This window comes from Citrus clementina, unplaced genomic scaffold (assembly GCF_000493195.1).
Source record: "Citrus clementina cultivar Clemenules unplaced genomic scaffold, Citrus_clementina_v1.0 scaffold_5, whole genome shotgun sequence".
Taxonomy (NCBI): Eukaryota; Viridiplantae; Streptophyta; class Magnoliopsida; order Sapindales; family Rutaceae; genus Citrus; species Citrus x clementina.
The window spans coordinates 40,358,956-40,379,370 of record NW_006262201.1 but is presented as its reverse complement, the minus strand read 5'-3'; the positions used below and the strand labels follow the sequence as shown (position 1 = coordinate 40,379,370).

General features: G+C 33.8%; 3 protein-coding genes and 1 pseudogene across 5 annotated transcripts; 1 reads left to right on the top strand and 3 right to left on the bottom strand.

The window, feature by feature from the left end:
- Positions 1-274: 274 nt before the first annotated feature.
- Positions 275-625, bottom strand: LOC18042392 (precursor of CEP9). Its single transcript, XM_006434760.1, has one exon. The coding sequence runs from the start codon at positions 623-625 to the stop codon at positions 275-277; it is 351 nt and encodes a 116-aa protein (XP_006434823.1).
- A 7,179-nt stretch (positions 626-7,804) lies between these two features.
- LOC18042391 lies at positions 7,805-16,671 on the top strand. 3 transcript variants are annotated; one of them, XM_006434759.2, is made up of 16 exons: positions 7,805-8,047; positions 8,708-9,112; positions 9,234-9,459; positions 9,556-9,801; positions 9,909-10,018; positions 10,176-10,274; positions 10,412-10,499; positions 11,387-11,616; positions 12,656-12,840; positions 13,044-13,243; positions 13,961-14,293; positions 14,400-14,501; positions 14,660-14,957; positions 15,560-15,708; positions 15,786-16,070; positions 16,335-16,671. In XM_006434759.2, the coding sequence occupies exons 2-16, from the start codon at positions 8,814-8,816 to the stop codon at positions 16,542-16,544; spliced, it is 3,060 nt and encodes a 1,019-aa protein (XP_006434822.2). In that variant the 5' UTR covers positions 7,805-8,047; positions 8,708-8,813; the 3' UTR covers positions 16,545-16,671. The 3 variants fall into 3 exon arrangements, with proteins under 3 accessions (XP_006434822.2, XP_024040760.1, XP_024040761.1); XM_024184992.1 differs by lacking the exon at positions 7,805-8,047 and adding an exon at positions 8,137-8,158; XM_024184993.1 differs by lacking the exon at positions 7,805-8,047 and having other exon boundaries at positions 9,021-9,112; positions 9,208-9,459.
- A 543-nt stretch (positions 16,672-17,214) lies between these two features.
- LOC18040797 lies at positions 17,215-18,110 on the bottom strand. The gene is made up of 2 exons (XM_024184994.1): positions 17,833-18,110; positions 17,215-17,750 (listed from the first exon to the last, which is right to left on the bottom strand). The coding sequence occupies exons 1-2, from the start codon at positions 18,061-18,063 to the stop codon at positions 17,580-17,582; spliced, it is 402 nt and encodes a 133-aa protein (XP_024040762.1). The 5' UTR covers positions 18,064-18,110; the 3' UTR covers positions 17,215-17,579.
- A 183-nt stretch (positions 18,111-18,293) lies between these two features.
- Positions 18,294-19,584, bottom strand: LOC112098215 (annotated as a pseudogene).
- Positions 19,585-20,415: the final 831 nt, after the last annotated feature.

Below are 20,415 nucleotides of genomic sequence, written 5' to 3'. Positions count from 1 at the left end.
TAAAATAAAATCGAAGGTATGTATAACACGTGATATATACATATAAACTTATCGTGTATTTTTAGAAATACACGATATGGAATAATTTATTCATGATATGAAATGATTTAAAAATACACAATACATGGAAGATAAAAGAAACCCTACAATAGAGGGCTGTCGGCCGGATAGAACCCTTACATTACAATTATTACATACGGCGAATTACCAAATGCTTACTAATATTAGTTATTTCACAATACATCCATGCATAATAATTAAGAATATATATATATTAATTAGGAAGACCAACGCTGGCGGGTCCACTAGAGTGGCCGGCACCGGGACTGTGGCCTGGAGTGGTGGGACGGAAGTCGTCACTATCCCCTGAAAGTCTGGGAATACCGGGGCTGTGACTGTGACCTGGTGTCAACGGACGGAAATCATCCTGTGCTGAAACGTTGCCAACACCAGGGCTTTTACCAGCACCCGATACAGCATTTCCCAAAAGGTTGCGGCGCACATCACCATCATCTCCACAATCTTTTAGCAGCCTTTGCTCGGTGGAGATGATTCCATGTGAAAAAATCAATGCAAAAAGAAAGGCAGCACTGAAAGTGAGCTTAAAATAATTATCATTGGCCATAGTGAGAGATTATGGGCAATAAATGCTAGCTAGATAGCTCTTTCTTAGCTGAAGAAAAGAAGATTCAATTATTTAGCTAATTAATGAGGGAGAGCCAGGTATGCTTTAACTCAGTTGACACCTTGGGTATTTATAGAGTTTAATAGCCAGTGATGGAGTTGTGGAGCTAAGAAATTTTCAAGCAGGTGACATGATTATGTTCCCTTAGATTCTTTTTCTGTCTGAAGAGTGTGTGATCGGTATATTCTTTTATTGGTTGAGGGTATACAATTTTCTATTTTTGCATGTCCCATGCAACTATCCTCGGTAAAATTTAGACACGCAAGTGGCGAAAAGGACTTTTCCGGTAGAATTTCAATATTTGACTTAATGTTTGGTTCTTAAATTTGCACTCAAGAGTTTAAATGGAGGTTGGAGACTGGAGAAGACTGTTTTGCATTATCTTTTTAGTGCTAACGTGGTGAAAGTACATGCATCTGCGCTTACTTTATACATCTATATGGAAGTTATTCCCAGTTAAACAGCTATCTAACATTTATCATTTCACTGATCGCTGGATTCCACAATTTAAGTCGGCCAGTTTAATTGTGTGGGAGCAAATTGGCTCGTCTGATAAAACTCTTGGACGATACGACATGATGGGCTTGTTCTTCAAATGGATTGGAAAAAAATATTTACTAATTTTCACTTATGTTAATTTTTTTTTTAAAAAAAAAGGAAAGAAAATGCGCCGTCTCAGAAATTACAAATGAAAAACCCTAATAATTGCAAAAATAGCCAAAAAAGCACACAAGAGTTGGCATATATATCCCTAACGCCAAAGAATGAACCGATAACAAAGCATGGGAAGAAGATGATGAAAAATTTTAACAGCAATCCGTAAAAGTTGTTGGAATTAAAATGTCATTTTTCTTGGAAATCATGGATCTAATCTCCTTCAAGCTTTTAAGCTTGCTCTTAAGTCATAATTTGTTTCCCCTGAAACATGTTGGTATTTTTCAAATGAATCGTGCATACTGTCTTTGAATTCTTAGCTAACATTAGGTGGTTGGAAACTTGGAATATTCCAGTTCCAAATCTTCAAGTCATATTTTTTACCTTTTACTTTTTATTTTGAGATCAATGTCAATGTTGATGTGGTTGCCAGCTGCTAGAGATAACTTAACCATATATATAGTTGCTTGTCTAGTGACTGCATTTTTTCCCGAGAAAAATCTGTTGGTTATCATGATCAGAATCCTGTGAGGATTTTGTGGGGCTGCGATCGTGCCTGGAAAATCTTCTTCCATGTGAAATAAAATTCAGATTGTAATACACTAATACTTATACCAGGAACTTTAGTTGAGCACTTAAGTTGGCCAGAATCAAAAGTTCCAACTCATCACCAAATCCCAACAGATGAGAATATAGAGGAGCTACCTTCCTGTTGGCTCCATCTCATTTGGGTGACCCAAGTCCAAAATTTTATTAATTTAGGTGTTTAAGCAATTAAAAAAATATTGTGGGACTAAGTCAAATTAGCAAATAGAAAATATAATATATAGGGCAAATAAGTGGAAGCAGCAGCAATATGAGAAAAACGCAATGAGACAAGAAAAAAAATACAATGGCTAATTATTATGATTTGGGGGAAAGGATTTCAATTTTTGATTGGACAATTGAAAAGTGTTTTTTAACTCTATTTTCTTCTAAATTTGGAGGGTAAATTCCTAGCACGCCTTCTGCATTTTTACTAGTCTTGATTTTTGTTTTATTCTCTTGTTGGCTGTTATTTGAGATATTTGTGTGTTAGAGAAACATATATTAGGTTGTTACTGTAAGTTATGATTGTCGGGATTTTTAATGTTGTTAACCTCTAGTGTTATTTATAGAAGAATTTGTATTATAATCTCATTATTATATAGTGGAAGATCATTGGACTACAATCCCTCTAATTTGAGTTTTTTACGTAAAAAATATGTATATCTTGTGGTTAGTTTTATTACTTTGGATTATGTGAATTTGTTTTAAACTTATTAATTTGTAGACACATCCCATTTCAATCACACAAAAAGGAAAAATAGTTTGTTTCCACTTAATTTGGAACTGCTTGTATGGTTTCTTTCCCAACACTTCCAAATAGAGGGACACTCATTATTCTTTACCTACTTTCTTTGTGATTAATTGAATTTGGAAAAAAAAAATACATAAAGAAATCCCAATTGATCTTCAACTTCAAACTCTTGATTTTTGATAAAGCATGAATATGCACTAAAAGTATCCAAGATTCTCTGGTCGATCACACATGAATAATATTCATTAATTTTTTTAACACATGTTAGCGGTCTAACCATACCAAAAACTTACAAGGACCATCAAGAAAATTCCCCAAATAGAGCAAGCATCATTCTAAAACCATGATCAAATCAACTTTAGTAAATAAAAAAAGAAATTAAGGAAGAGATTACATGTCGAACAAATTAAATGGTGATGGGAGATATTGATGTATTATTAGTAGAAGTACTAGCGATCTTGACCAAGTGCGGCACTATGTTTTCAGAACTTTTACCACTAAAAGAAAGGACCACAAACTTTCGAACCCCACGGAAGTCCGCGAAGGTCCCACTATTTTGTATAAATCTAGACAAGGAAATTATAAGTCAAATTAAAATAAATTTAATTATGTCCTCGTTAGAACTTAAGCGTCAAACTTCCACTACCATCAGATCTTGAAAATGAAGAAGTTATAATGGTGCCCCGTTGGCTCCTCAAGTTGCGGAAGCTACCTTCTTCTCACCACTAGAATAAATTACACATACATATGGTGAACGGCGCCATCAAATTGAAAGGAATCCACTTGCAGAATTATTGAACCCAAGTGAAGGAGCCCACTTAAATATCTAATAGTTGAAACCACAACAGAGAAAGTTGATAATTAGTGCAGAGTATCTAGCTAGGTCTGGAATCTTTGTGAAGTAGGGGCTGGAGGTTTGCCACTTTGAGCACGTTTCTTTACCTTCCTTAGTGGGTAGATCATCATTGCCGGAGAGACTTTTTTATTTTATTTTTTAATACTATTATACAGAACTGTTATTGATATTACATCAAATACAATTAATATTTAGGACTGTTACTGACATTATATCAAATATAATTAATATTTACAAATAGATTATACAACTGAGACCTTCGTATGTCCACTTCACTCACATTTCGTGAGAAATAGACGGGCTCCACTCAATTATTTGATAATTGAAGGAAGACTGAAACTAACCCTTATAATATTTTTATGAAGGATCGAACTCTTACTCTTAACATTGTAAGTGTAAAGATTCTCCCACTGTACTAAAGGCCTATTGGTCATTGCGAGAGACTTGGTTGGAAAATTGAAAACTGAAAATATTATTTTAGCAGGCTGAAGGATGCACATGGGACATGGACAAGGGCACCAGGGTGCTTCAAAGTTCAGTTAAAGGTTGGATGGGCTAAGCCCAACAACCCCTCATACTAGGTCTCCAAGGAGGCCTTTTGAATTCCCCCAAAATTCCTCATAAATCTTCTTTTTAATTAAAATTATTTAAACAATCAAATTTAATTTAATTCATTTCTTTTATTAAAAAAATAAATCATTTCTTATTTTTTAAAATGAAAATTCAATTAAACACTTAAATAAATTATTCTTTGAACAAATATTTTACACTCAATCTATTTCAATTTTTTTATATTTAAACTCATGTTTTAATAAATATAATTTTTGAGAAAATTATAGGAATTTAAAATTATGAAAATAGAAATGATATAATAAACAAATAATTTTTTATTTTAAGCTCTGTATGTGCTTTATAGATAAATTTTTTTAAAATATACATTTTTTAGGATAACAAATTTTATAGAAAGATGGTTAATTTTTATATATGGATTTATATTTTATAAATTAAACTATATGTATTTTAGGAATTAAATTTTAAAAGGAGTGTTATAAGAACTTTATTGGTTTTTTATTTTTTATTTTTAGTTTTCTTTCTCCTAACACAAAATGAAGTCTTACTTTTTTTAGTTTTATTTTACAGTCTTATTTATCAACCCTCCACATAAACAAATTTCCAAGGTGATAAAATCTTATAATGCTAATTGTTGATTTAAAGTAAATGTATTTATATTTTAATTTAAAATAATTGATTTTTTTCAAAAAAAAGAGAGAGAATAACGAATCTCTAAAGATGGGGGGTCAAATATTATTTCAACAAAATAATTGATAAATGACGATTGAAGAAGAATCACAAATAGATTACAAATAAATCAATGACTTGTTGAAATGTTCAAAGAGTTTGCGGAGAAAACAAACAATACAATGAGTGGGTGTGTTAAGGAGTTTGAAGTAAGAGAAATGGTGCAGATGATCAAATTCAGAACAGTGCGATAATAATATAAGGGGTAAAAGCTTGTTTAGTCCCTATATTATGAGGTTAGTGTCCATTTAGTCCCTGTATTTTTAAAAACACCTCAAAACGTCCCTGCTACTACATATTGACACTTATGCCATTATTTTTTTTTTATTTTTAACTTGCTTTTACAATATTACATTTTTACAATAATGTTTCTTTTGTGGATATTAATAAAAAATTAAATTATCAAATTAAACTAAAAAATAAATAAAAAAAGGTATATATTAATTTTTGTGAAAGCTCACGTATGTCTAAAAAATTAATATCGTAAAAAATTACATTATCAATTTTTTTAGAAAAATTAATTTTTTAACTCAAGAGTGTGTTCCACAAAAATTAATATATTTTATTTTATTTTTTGGTGTTAAACTGGTAATTTATTTTTTTCTTTTTAATAATGTCTAAAAAAATTATTGTAATAGGGTTATTTTTTTCTTTTTAATAATGTCTAAAAAATTATTATAATAGGGCAATATTATAAAAATAAGTTAAAAGGAACAAAAGATAATGGCAAAAGTGTCAATAATTTAATGGTAGGGATGATTTGAGGTATTTTTAAAAATATAGGGACTAAACGGACACTAACTTCAAAATATAGGGACTAAACGAGCTTTTACCCTAATATAAGCTAGACAAGTGATTTCCTACTCTAAGGCCATCTAATCACGTGGCTATTAGAGTCTAGTCTACATTACAAATCCTAAAGTATGTAGATTAAAAATTAAAAAAAAAAACGTGATTGGATGAAAATATCATTGTTCTTTTAATAATAAGTTATAATGTAAAATAATTAAATTAAAGAATTGTGCCTTCAATTATAGTTATTGTTCAAGCTTGAAGTATTCGCTACATGTTTTACGTGACATAAGATGTCCACTAACTTATTCTACTTTATAACCGTTCTCTTGTGATGAAAAATAAATAATTAGATTAAAGAATTATGCCTTCAATTATAGTTATTGTTCAAGCTTCAAGTATTCACTATGTCTACTAAATTATTCTATTTTATAACCTTTGTCTTGTGATGAAAAATAAATCGTTATTACAAGTATAGATTTAACTAGGCTAGGGACCTTTTTTTTTTCTTAATAGTAATTTTTCATAACTCAAGAGATTTTATACTTTCTTTCATCAAATAAGTGAAATTAAGAAATTTGATCACTTCCATTATGAAAGTGGTAAAAAAAAGCTAAGTAATCAATAGGAGTTAGTCTATTTATTTATCTAAGCAAGCCACGTGATAAAAATCTTAAAAATAACTCACAATTAATTTGAGGGGGCGAAAGAGATATTATAGGCAAACAAATTTTCTGCCTGTCATATGCTCAAACCCTCGTGGGATCAAACTGTAAATAAGCCTAAAAAGCATGACCATGTTTTTATGTAAGAGGGAAAAAAAATCTAAAAATTTCCTCTCTTTTGTAAATAAATATAGAAATGACCACTTTATTTATTTAAATGACGATTTGTTTAATAAAACATAAATATTTTATTTCATTAGTTCTGATGAAACTTGTGTTTGGTAAATTTTACAAAAAAATATTATTTCATAAGTTTCTCCATTTTAATAGTTGCTTTAAAAATAAAGTATAAAGCCAGTTTGAAATTGCGGTGACTAGTAAAAGAAGCTACTTCCACTATGCAGATGAAATAAAATTTATCTGCTGATTGAAAAAATAACTTGGTATTTGATAAATTATATTGTTCTAATTGTTGTGAGTTTGAAAAGTAAAATACAATATATGTCTGGTTAATTTTATTACGAAAGTATTATTTTACTATAGAATAACTAAAATAAATATAAGTTTTAATTGTATTTTATTTGTATATTATGATTTATCAAAAAGTAAGACATCATTATCTTTTTATTAAAATATTAAAATTATAATTTAAACTTTAGAGAGGTGTGATGACTTATTTAATAAACTACTTATAGAAAACAACTCTCAATCTGCTTTAAAAGCTGATTACCAAAAACAATCCCCAATGTGTTTTAAAAGCACATAGAAAAAGCAATTCCTAATCTACTTTAAAAGTAGCTATTAAAATTAAGAAACTTACAAAATAAGCATCTTTTAAAAAATTTATTAAATACTATTTTTGTTAAAATTTATGAAATAAATTATTTATAGTATTTCAACTACAATATCAATGGGAGGTTTACATCTCTTTAAAAGTAACCATTTAAAAGTGATGGACATTTAAGCACATCCAAAGATGACCAAATTCTTTTACTATGCAATATTTTTCATATCAAGTGCTATAGCGTGATGATAATCGTGAGTCGTGACCATGTTTATCTTGTTGATTTGTTGGCAGGATTCTTTAAGAAATTAACCTTTAAAATGTTTAGTTTGAGTTTTCAAAAAAAAAGTTGTATGAAATAATTGCATCATGAAAACCATCAATTTATCGTACAGAGTACATGCCTTCCCTTCTACATTTTCCAATTGATTTTCGTAACTTCACGGATATTTCAGCAAACAACTAAATAAATTTAATTAAAAGAAAAGAAAAGAGAAGGAAAGGAAAGGAAAGGAACAACCAACGCGATTCATTCTTTGATTGAACAAGCACGTGGCCGGTGTCACATTCAGGCTCAGGCCCATTATAAGTGCATTAACCCAAGTCTCAATCCAACGGTCAACAATCTGAAAAACGTGGGTTCAAAAAACATCCCTTTATGAGCCAAAACAGTGAAGTCCAGTAACCAATTTTAATTTTAATTTTAATTTTAATTTCTGGATTTTTTTTTTCTTTTTTCCGTGACAAGGAAAAGTCAAAATTGAGCAACGCGTAACCTCTGCAAAGGAAAAAAAAAAAAAAAAACTAGTTATGTGTAGTGAAGAGAATATGCCATTGTTTAGTTCTTCGCAAACATTCTCAGATGCCATTTCCCTGTCGTTTTAAGATAACTTGACGCAACTCTTTTTCATTTTTATTAATTATTTATCCTTTCATCCACATGCACGCTTTCCCTTTCTCTCTCTTCTTCCAGGTACTTTCTCCTTCCAATTTACCTGCCTGTGTGCATTATTAAATTTCTCTAACTGCTAATTGTATTATGTTTTCCTTCAATTGATTTTTAAATTTGATTAATTTTGCAAAGGTTTGTTCATAAGAACTGCTGTGCTTTTTGTTGTTGTTATTATTATTATTATTTATGCTTGTGGCGGTTTCTGCTATGGATTTGATACATTTTCTTTTTTTAAGGGAACCCTAATGTCTGTTAGTTTGCTGAGAAAATGTTTTGGAGACTGGAATGACTACTGCTTTATAACTTTTGATTTTAGTGAAACATTTTTCTGTGCTTTAACTGATGTGCGCCAAAAGTATTTTGCTTTGCGCATGCGTGTAAAATCATAATATTAACATAGATTCTCTGGACTTATTTACTTCAAAATTAATAAGGTCTGACTTCATTTTCATTGATTTTGTAGTAGTCAATCAAATAAAAAAAAAATGATCTGCAGTTACTTAAATGCTAAGGTTTGCTTTCTTGAAAGTTGAAAGAAATATTGAACTAGGGTATCGGTAAGTTTGGTAAAAATATGTGATGATCTTTCACCAGTTTGTCCATGCCTTCGATTAATATGATTAATCAACTTGAATATATTAGCATTTCTTTTAATGACATTGGTTTCATTGAACTTGGCAGTGCGGCGGAGGTGGTCTGTACCAGAGTTTTGGTTCACACGAAATTTTTGTTGAGCTGCAAGAACTTGAATTCTGTGATTAACATGAATTAGTGCAGTCGCTGCTTAATGGGTTCTGATAAGCATTCTGCTGGTTTATTAGATACTCTCCGGATGGAGAGGGTCAGGACAATTCTAACCCACACACATCCTTATCCACACGAACACTCGCGTCATGCTATAATTGCCGTGATTGTGGGTTGTTTGTTCTTTATCTCCTCTGACAACATGCATACTCTCATAGAAAAGTTGGATAATAATATCAAATGGTGGTCTATGTATGCTTGTTTGCTTGGCTTTTTCTATTTCTTTTCGTCTCCATTTATAGGGAAGACCATTACACCGAGTTATTCAAATTTTAGTAGATGGTAAGTTATTTACGCTGAAACCTATTTTTCATTTTGTAGTTTGCACAAATCTGCATAAGTTATATTTCTGTTAACATAGTCCTTACGGACATTAGGATGATTTGGAGCTTTCTTTTTGCAGGTATATAGCTTGGATTTTAGTTGCAGCTGTGTATCATCTTCCTAGTTTTCAGTCAATGGGAGTAGATCTGAGGATGAATTTGTCTTTGTTTTTGACAATATTTCTCGCTTCTGTTCTGTTTCTTCTTGTTTTTCACATTATATTTCTTGGCCTTTGGTATGTTGGTCTTGTCTCCCGTGTAGCTGGAAAGAGACCAGAGATCTTGACGATTATCCAAAATTGTGTCGTAAGCATGTTTGGCCTCATATAGTAAATTAAAAATATTTACCTCCTTTTTTGTGATACTTTTTTTTTTTGAACTTTTTTGGTGGTTTATCTGTAGGTTATCAGTGTATTCTGCTGTGTATTCTATAGTCATTGCGGTAATCGTGCTGTTTTGAGACACAGACCACTTGAACGTAGAAATTCTAGTTGGTTTTCTTTATGGAAGAAAGAAGAGAGGAATACATGGCTTGCGAAGTTTCTCCGTATGAATGAGTTGAAAGACCAAGTCTGCTCATCATGGTTTGCTCCTGTTGGGTCTGCAAGTGATTATCCACTTTTGTCCAAGTGGGTTATATATGGAGAGGTACAATTGGAAGCCATTTATTTTGTCCAATCTGGTTTTTCCTGTAAATGAAGTGCCTTATGTTGTTTATAATTTTAATAGTGTTAGAATCTTTTTCTTCTTTGCAGTTAGGCAATGACAATGGTGGTTCATCAGATGAAATCTCTCCTATATACTCTTTGTGGGCGACATTTATTGGCCTTTACATTGCCAATTACGTAGTGGAGAGGTCGACAGGGTTAGTTTTAACGCTTTGCTTGAAATTATGACAAATAAAATATTTTTGTTGTATGTTGATTTGATGTACATGTAAGAATATTATGCACGATTACATTTTGTTTTGATAATGCACGTCTGGTTTGCTTCTTATTATGTTGATCTCTGACTATCATCAGGTGGGCTCTTACTCACCCTTTGTCTGTTGAAGAATATGAAAAGATGAAGAAAAAGCAACTTAAGCCTGAGTTCTTGGATATGGTTCCTTGGTATTCAGGGTATATGTCATTGTTTCTTTGTCTCATTTAGCTTTCATGCCTTCATTTTTTATTTTTCTTCGATTGGGATGGGGCATGAACATCTTAAATGGAATTTTAATACTCATACTCACATTGCTAGTGCCTCTTTATTGCAGAACATCTGCTGATTTGTTCAAGACAGTTTTTGACCTCCTGGTATCAGTGACTGTATTTGTTGGTCGGTTTGACATGCGCATGATGCAGGTATTGTTACTTTTTGATGTTATACATACATCTCACTCCTTTCTCACAATATTCTACAAAAAAATTGTAGACTTTTTGGGCTAGTTGCTGAACAAAATGATGTTTCCTTCTGAAATATCTTCTCTTACTGGCTTAGTTGTTGCTTAATTGGCTAGGGGTAATCTAGCTAGATTCCAGGTTTGGTCCTCTGTATTTCCAGGCAAAAAAGAACTTTACCTGCGTAGGGTTTAAAACCATTGTAAGAAGATCCATATGTAGTATGTAATATCTGTGTATTGTCATTTTTATGTTTCTGGTTTACAGCAGTTCAGACTTCCTGTCTCTATTTTTGGCTAGATATAATCATACCCATTCTGGTAATATGCTTTGTAAGGTGAATAGGCTCTTAGATAGGAGTCATCTGGAGCTTGAGGAATAGAGTAAAAGATTATGTGTTTTTGTATTTAACTATATATCTATGTTAAATTTCTTCTCAATTACTTCTTTTATGCACCTAGAAGAAAACAAGAAAATCTAATTTTCTTTTCTGGTTAATGTATATGAGATAATTAATGGGTTTGTATCATGGGATAGTTCTGTATCTTCAAATTTTGCATTTCAAAAAATAAAAATCTAGGGGCAAATGACACCTACAACCCCTGAAATTTGATGAATGTGTCAAATGGACCTACATGAGCAAAATCAGTTACCCTAAACCCTGAATCTAGGATTTCCTTTTAAATTCAGAATTAACGGAAGGGGCTCTGTCTGTTACTTGTTATGCACATGATGGTCCATTTAACACATGCATGAAATGTTGATGGTCTTGGTGTCACGTTCCCAAAATCTATTCTAATCCTTAAAAGGATTTTATGACACCTTCTTCCCTCCCATTTTGCTATCATCAGGCAGCAATGAACAAGGATCAAGAAGGTGCACAGCATGGAGATTTATTATATGATCACCTTAGTGAAAAAGAAGATCTATGGTTTGACTTCATGGCTGATACTGGTGATGGTGGAAACTCATCATACTCTGTGGCACGACTACTTGCACAGCCTCATATTCGGGTTACAAGAGATGATTCTGTTTTCACCCTGCCACGTGGAGATGTATTACTTATTGGAGGGGATCTTGCGTAAGTTGGCTAAATTTCTTATACATGATTTATAATATAGTGTGATGATACCAAAATTAACTACTCTTATTGGCTTACTAGTGTAGCTATATGTTGATTCTATTTTGATAGCAGGGAATGATCAAATAATTGCTCGCTCTACTAGATTATCAATATAAAGAGTTTTGCCAGTGGGTAGAGATGTTTAGAAAGATGACATTGCTCAATGCGAAAAAGGCTGATTATATTTTTATTGAAATAGCTGAGTTTTTTGGGATATAATAGATTGGATGTGTAATGGTAATCGTTATTAAGAGTAACTGTTTGAGTTGCTTTTAGTCTGATATTTTAGTTACTCATTTAGACATTGGATTAAGGATAATTACAAAATCGAACTCCGTAATGATAGTTCTGCTGTATAATTTAGTTTTAAAAGGAAATATCCTTGATTTGAATAATCCTAACTTAGAGCAAAATTCTGGATTTCCATCCTGGTTTCGAGTTTGGCATGCTAGCATACTCATTGCTACAATTGTCTTTTCTGAATCTCCACATTCTTGCTGCTTCCCATTGTAAGTGCTGTCAGAGCTGCCTCCACCAAAAAACTCCTAGCTTTGCTGTTCAGTCACCATTGCCTTATCATGTCAACTTCTCCTATTTTGGCATTATCAAACTGCTAGATACTGGTTATTGGTTTTCCATCAGCCTTTGTGGGTGCTACTTTGTACCAGCATTGTTTTCTGAACTGATCATATTAGTACTCTGTTAGCATGGTGTTGACACCTTGGTGTTAAAGCTTAGTGAAGCTGCAGTGGAATTTTTGTTCTTGCATATGTACATATGTGATATTTATATGACTTTTATCTGCAGCATTTGTGCTTCTGGGATGCTTATATGGCTGTTCTTTTCGGAGCACACTATTCAATAAAAGTATCCATAGTCTAATTGCATATGTTTTTTAACATTGAAGGAAATAATATGCCTTTTGAATCTTCTTTTTTAAAATAACTTATGTGTGTATTTTTATGTACTGTTTACGGTTTGTGTGGATTCATTGTAGGTACCCTAATCCATCAGCATTTACGTATGAAAGACGCCTCTTCCGTCCCTTTGAATATGCTCTTCAGCCCCCGCCATGGTATAAAAAAGATCATGTCGCTGTAAACAAGCCTGAGGTACCCAGTGGGGTTCCTGAACTGAAGCAATATGATGGGCCTCAGTGTTATATTATCCCTGGAAATCATGGTTAGTTTTAAGTTTTTGCCTGAGCTGCTTCTAAATCTTAGACTTATGTTGTTCTTGTCTTTACGTCTCATGCTTTAATGATCTGATTACTTCAACTAGTAAATGTGTTTACTTTCCTGGTTTCTGATCATAATATTATGTTCTACATTCCTTGCGATTTACTATTTTAAGCTGGTTTAATGGTTATTCTTTTCAAATGACAGACTGGTTTGATGGACTAAATACTTTCATGAGGTTCATATGCCATAAGAGCTGGTTGGGTGGGTGGTTTATGCCTCAGAAGAAGAGTTATTTTGCTTTGCAACTCCCCAAAGGATGGTGGGTATTTGGTCTTGATCTAGCACTTCACTGTGATATTGATGTGTACCAGTTCAAATTCTTTGCTGAACTAGTAAAGGAACAGGTAATTTTCTACATTCTGTTCCTCGCTGTTTTAAGATATATTCCACACACTAGCTCACTAAATAGATTTAGGTCCCCAATGATCTATAGATTCTACCATGCAACCCAACCACCCCATCTCCCTCCTTTTTCCCCTGCAGACATACAAATTAATCTTAATTCCTCCAATGTTGTTGTGGTTTTGGTTGTTTTGTGTGTGTTGGGTGGGGGGGGGGGGGGGGGGGAGGAAGCAGTCTCACTTAGCCTTTCCTTTTCATGAAGGCAAGTAAGGGGATGAGGGGTTGTGTACAGCCTTTACTGCTTAATATAGGGTCATTGTTTGTATGAGATTCAACATAAGAAAATCAGAAGAATAGATCTTTTCCATTCCTAATAGGAAAGGAAAAGGTAGACTTAGGGCGTTCTAGACAGACTGATATCTTGACTTCTTGCCCATCGACAAGATATCTAATCAGTCAGGCTATCCTGTTAGTGACAATCCATGAAATGTTTTTCTCATCTTAAGCTTTTGGTTCAGATATTTCACCTTTCAGTTCGTTTATCTCTAGTTTGTGAGAATTTTATTAGCTTTTGGTTCGGATATTTCACCTTTCAATTTGTTTATCTCTAGTTTGTGAGAATTTTATTAGCTTTCTTTTTGCTTTTCCTTAGGCTCTCTTTTTTCTGCTTATCTTTGATCCTGTCTGGAGATAATTCATGTCATTATTTATTCTTTTAGGTTGGAGAGCGTGACTCTGTTATCATCATGACACATGAACCAAATTGGCTTCTTGATTGGTACTTTAATAATGTTTCTGGAAAGAATGTCAAGCACTTGATATGTGATTATCTGAAAGGAAGGTGTAAGCTACGAATTGCAGGGGACATGCATCATTACATGCGTCATTCATATGTTCCATCAGATGGGCCTGTTTATGTACAACATCTACTTGTTAATGGCTGTGGTGGGGCATTTTTACATCCCACCCATGTCTTCAGTAACTTTAGAAAATTTTATGGAACTACATATGAAAGCAAGGCTGCTTATCCTTCATTTGAAGATTCAAGCAGGGTAAATGTTTGGAATTTATGCATATTCTGTACTGCTCTGGCTTGATTTTCCTTTATTTATCTATTTATTTTTTGGGTTGCTATTGCGTGTTTTTGTCTTGACATAGATAGCATTGGGGAACATTTTGAAGTTCCGAAAGAAGAACTGGCAATTTGATTTCATTGGTGGCATTGTATACTTTGTGTTGGTCTTTTCTATGTTTCCACAAGTAAGTTTCTGTTCAGATCTGAATGATTCAGATATTTGCTTATTAGTTTTTCATTAGGTATTTTAGGACTCTGGTAGCTCTCAATGTTAGAGATTTGACTGAATTTTGGTAGCTTTCAATGTTAGAGATTTGACTGAATTTTCTCCCCTTATTTCTAGTGTGAGCTCAACCACATTCTGCGAGAAGATTCATTTTCTGGTCACTTGAGGAGTTTCTTTGGCACAGTGTGGAATGCATTTATGTATGTGCTGGAACACTCTTATGTATCCTTTGCAGGTGCTCTGCTGTTGCTAATTGTAGCAATTACATTTGTTCCTTCCAAATTATCTCGGAAGAAACGGGCAATGATTGGAGTGCTACATGTTTCTGCGCATCTAGCAGCAGCCCTTATTCTTATGTTGCTTTTGGAACTGGGTGTGGAGACATGCATTCAACATAAACTACTAGCAACTTCAGGTGAGTTTTTCATTCTCGTATCATATAATTCTGTAACCATGAATGATTGTGAATCCCAGTTTCTGTGATATTAGCTAAATCATTTAGTTAATTGTCTTTTTATGTGGTAACTTGAAGTGTATGATAGTCTGATCAAGATAGTGGTTGCATTATGCTCCTGAGAAATGGACAACTGCTTATTTTGAAGTATTAAAATTTTTAATTCTTCTTTATATTTTCTTTTAAGGGTAACTTTAGAATTATATTTTTAACAAAATAAGAGTTTATATTATGTCACACTTTAACAATTTGAATTAATATGAAATGCTATTTTGTTATAAAATAATCTGTATTATTGTGAGAGGAAAGGATGACTTATCTTGTTAACCCGGAGATAGGTGTAAGAGTACCATCCTCCTGTCCTCCAGGCAGCCATATTTCACTTCATTGATTCAGAACTACTATGTGGGTGGGACTGAATTGAAGCAATTGTAGCAGCTAGAGAATCCAATTGTTAGATTATTTCTTATAAAATAATCTGTATTATTCTGACAGGAATATGCTTTTGAAATTCAGTTGATTGATGAGTTTATTGAGGTGATAACTGATGAATTTTAATTCAGGTTACCACACTTTATATCAGTGGTACCGATCAGTGGAAAGCGAGCACTTTCCAGATCCTACTGGCCTTCGAGCCCGTATAGAACAATGGACATTTGGCCTTTATCCAGCATGTATCAAGTATCTCATGTCTGCATTTGACATTCCAGAGGTAACAATCTCTCTGTTCCAGACATGATTTTTGTTCTTCTTCCCCTTGAGTATATTCATGGGATAAAATATTGTCAGGTAATGGCTGTTACCCGCAGCAATATTTGCAAGAATGGAATGCAGTCACTATCTCGAGGGGGAGCAGTCATATACTATGCTTCTGTCTTTCTTTATTTCTGGGTCTTCTCAACACCCGTGGTTTCATTAGTGCTTGGAAGCTACTTGTACATCTGTGTTAACTGGCTTCACTTGCACTTTGATGAAGCATTCTCTTCCCTGAGAATTGCTAATTACAAGGCATTCACTCGATTTCACATCAATCATGATGGTGATCTTGAAGTTTACACTCTTGCTGTTGATAAGGTAAGAAAGTTCAATTCACTTCACTTTCTTGTTGCAGCTCTTGGTATTGTGATTGTTTAAATGTGATCAATTTACTTTTCAATTATTGTAAATTTGATCAGATTTTGACTCCCAGTTTTTAATTGGGTATCTGGACTGTGGTTGATGCTTCTACTGGTTCAAATAACTGTTTAACTAAACAAATTCTTTCTGATGTATTCTGGCTCTAGGATTAGTGAGTCTTAAATTAGTTGCTACACATTTTTCATCCAACTTAACATGCAGGTCCCAAAGGAATGGGAGCTCGATCCGGACTGGGATGGGGAGCTAAAACAGCCACAGCAGTTGAGCCACCTCAGAAGATTTCCAAGTAAATGGAGGGCAGCCTCTGCACACCAGGACCCCCTTAATACTGTTAAGATTATTGACCACTTTGTTATTCAACAAACAGACAAACCTGATCTTGGAGCAAGCAACAGATCAGTTACTTGCTGATCTACTTTTTTTTTGTAACATGCATGTAGTCCATACCATTTAGAAAGCAATGAAAAAGGAAAGAAGAGGAAAAAGAGGAGGGGGTGGGGGGGAGCAGTTTAAATGAAAATGGTCTCAATCTTTTATTTTCTTGTTCAAGTAACTAACTATTCTTCAATATTTACCCTCGATGGCAAATCAAATCGTTGCAGATCAAGCAGGACCAGCATCATTTTCAGGCCAATCAATTTTCTGAGTGTTTGGAAAGCATCCTTCGACCTTGAATGACGTGTAAATGCGGCATTATTCTGTGTCGTGACTCATGAGTCGCCTGTGTATGCATGTTTACTTCCACCTTATTACGCCTGAGTTGGTGAGTTACTGAGTTTTAAACTTTGCCTGTCGATTCTCACGAAGTTGTTTATTTTTTCACGAATGATTTGGCGTTCTCGCAATTCATGTCTGACTAGTGACTACAGAGTCCTAGTAGTGTGGACATGGGCATGACACGTCGCCCACTCCGGGAGCACCGTGTTTTCGGCATTTGTCAACATAACTTTTGCATGGTGAGCATGTTTGCCTTCCATTGTCATCAACGGCAGGTTGCTCATCGTATTTGTTTACATGTTGAGCTTGTAATTATGAATCTTTTCGCGTAGATGAATGGTACGCAAGCGTTTGCAAGAGGAAGTAAACAAAAGGAGGATGAATTAAATGAAAAGTAGGCCAAAATTGAAGAAAGAATTGCTATCAATATTAAGCCCTAAAACGTATTAAACGTGCATATTTATTCAAACGATTACAAAAATTACACCCGATAGTCTGAATGCAGGAATCTCTCATATGATGTTCCCTTCAATGCTTTCTGGACATCATCCCAGTTCTCAACTTGTTTTGATAATGGCCCGCTGTGTATCTTAACCTGACGACTTGTAAGCTCTCTATATGCTAGCCTCAGAAATTCTTGTACTTCTTTGAGTGTCTGCACAATAGATTCCCGAAAAATCTTGTAATTAAAATAGAAGAAAACAATATTCAGATTATGGGGTGGTAACACTATGCCAGTCTTACGGCTCGGTTGGTGATAAGATCCTCGTAGTAAAAAACAATGTGGCGAGTGCTCTTGAAGTATTCGATAGCTTTGGCAGTTGTCTGCTCAATTTGCTTGAGTTCGGGTATAAGTAGCGTGGCATTTATGGTTGGTTTGTATTTTGCCAGAATCTTAGCCTGCAGCCGCGTTTCTGAGTATGAGACTACGATTACAAAGAAATTAGCACACGAGAAAGATAAATGATTCTGAGAGAGAAACCTCTGCTGGTGAATGGACATGAGATTTGTGGGTTCCATTCAGTAGCTTAGCATTTCTATCGTAGGAATTTGCAAGAATGGATATCATTCTTCGGAGCAAATTTCTTCTGAAAAGGAATATTGCAGAAACTCCCTTTTTCTTGAAGTACTCTGCTATATCGTTATGATGCTCCATTAGACCCTGCAAAATATACCGCCCTCTGAGGACTCGAACTGAATCAACAAAGATCATGATTAGCGAAGTTGCTGGACTATCAGAAATTCAAACTGTGATTTATATTTCCAACTAAATGACATATTTTACTTTATCAATTCTACTTCATCCCCCTGCCCAATGGGGAGATATTCCTTTTGCCATGATTACAAGTACCGAAAAGGTTATAATAATATGCAAAGCCAAAGCATCAACCAAATTCAAGAAAAATTTGATGTGAGAGAGAGGGATTTGTTTCTATAAACACCTCAACATGGATGCCAAGCTCCCTACATGTAAGACAGGAACCTCATGATCACATCAAAAGAGCATTTATTTGCTAATTCAAATTATAAAAAAATAACCAAAGTAGGATTTTTTAACTGCTTTTCCGATCAACTGTAATCAATAACAGGTAAGTTGAGCAATTGATTGCAATGACGGGTTCAATTAATTGTAATTTGTACGCATTCTTTCAGTTCATAAAGCCAAAATTCAGTATGAGTACGCAACTCACCTGATTCATCATCCATTTGAACCCAACAGCGGCAGAGCACTCATTTTTTGATGCACTGGTGAACCAGTCAAGATTATACACTCGATCCATTGTGCTCACAATTGAAGAGATATTAATCCTCCTATGCTTAACTGAAAATATTTCTCCATTTGAGCTTACGTTAACATGACTATTTAACAATGTTTCAAACCATCCACTCCCTGATCGCTGCATCGACAAGATGGCAAAATATGGAACAGGATTACATGCACATTCCTCCCTGCAGTAAAAAGTCTTCCAGTTTTGAGGAAACATGAAGTGATAGAACCGAGAACAAAATGCAATCCATGTCCTGGGTTACCTGTTAAATGTCACAGGATTCGGATAATGCAGAAAGGGAATTTCAGATTGTTGAATGTTGGTAGATTGACATGGCTGGTCAATGACTTTGATGTTTAGTAGTTTGGTTTTTGTATGTGGGCTTGTTTGCTTTGAGCACATTGAGCAAATATAGACTCCTCAGACCATGGCAAAAAGTAAGACCATCATCCTCAATACTAATGGATATTTCTTAGGAGCCTTTATCACCAATGCTTCCTGTAAATCGTAATTCAAATATTACATTACCCATATGTTATTTTCTAATGAAGATGCCAATGACGAAACAATATACATGATTCTGACAGCATGAAATTTTAAAAGAGAATTATTAATGGCCGTAGTACATACCTGTACTTCCATATAAAACCTCCATGAAAATAAAAATCAAAATTAAGCAGATAAAAATGAAACGATTACTGGGTTTCACCTTTTTTTCTTTTCTACATATTGAGAAAAACAAGGCGAAAGAAATGGTCTCGCTTGAAAATACCAGATCAAAGCATGCATATTACAACTAGCGGGCAGTTCGATATTTGTAGTAACTAGCAAGTGGTCCAAGTCAAACGTGTGCATTTTTTTTTCATCCCTCAAAATAAAAACGTGACGTTATTAATTCATAATGATTTTGGAATGAAACTTGCTGCTCAACTTACCTTGTTGAAGTAACAAATAGTTTCAGCCATTCTTTCAGGAAACAGGGCAAGAAAGGAAGATAAGATGGCATTGGCATCTTATAGCTGGTTCCTTTTCAGCTTCCCATTTCTCTCATTTTCAGAGCAAAAGCTAAAAAAGGAGGAGCCCTTAAATACAACAGAGCCATTCCTCGTGAAAAACGACATCATTTAAGGCCTCCTCGCTCTAGTCTCCCAGTTTCTTTTACTTTATATATATATATACCCTAATAGATTTCTTATTTTCACTCCGGCTTCTTTTCTCAGCCTACAATCTATTTCTTTATTCTTTTCAATCACACAAGCGTAGAAAGTAGATCAACAAAAACTGTCATTCTCTTAAAGGAGCAGCTGCCTCTCATGCCATTGCCATTGCCGTCAGCCAACTTGTTTCTATTCTTGAAACTCATAATTTTTTCTATTTTATTTTTTTGGTAATTTAACAGAAACTCATACTCTATGAACTGAGGCTCTGCATTAGGTCGAAAATGGTAAAAATCTTGAAGGGCACTTAAAATCATCTTTTTATGTCTTAATGATGCAATATTAATAGCTAGAATTATAACCCCTTAAATGTTTGTGTATGTAATTGTGGGGAATGAAAAATGTAGAGAATTACAATAATAATGATGGAATTTTATTATGTAAAGTAACGTGTTTATAACTCTTTACGTAAGAATAAAATAATAGTAATAGGTAAATTGCAGAAAATAATGTGCACTTCAAAGCACGTTATAAATATTGTTTTCCTTAAGACGTTATTTACCTCCACCAATTGAGTGATGCACATGAGTTAAACAAATACGTCTCTAAGATACAACGAAGCACTTGTTTGTTTGCTTG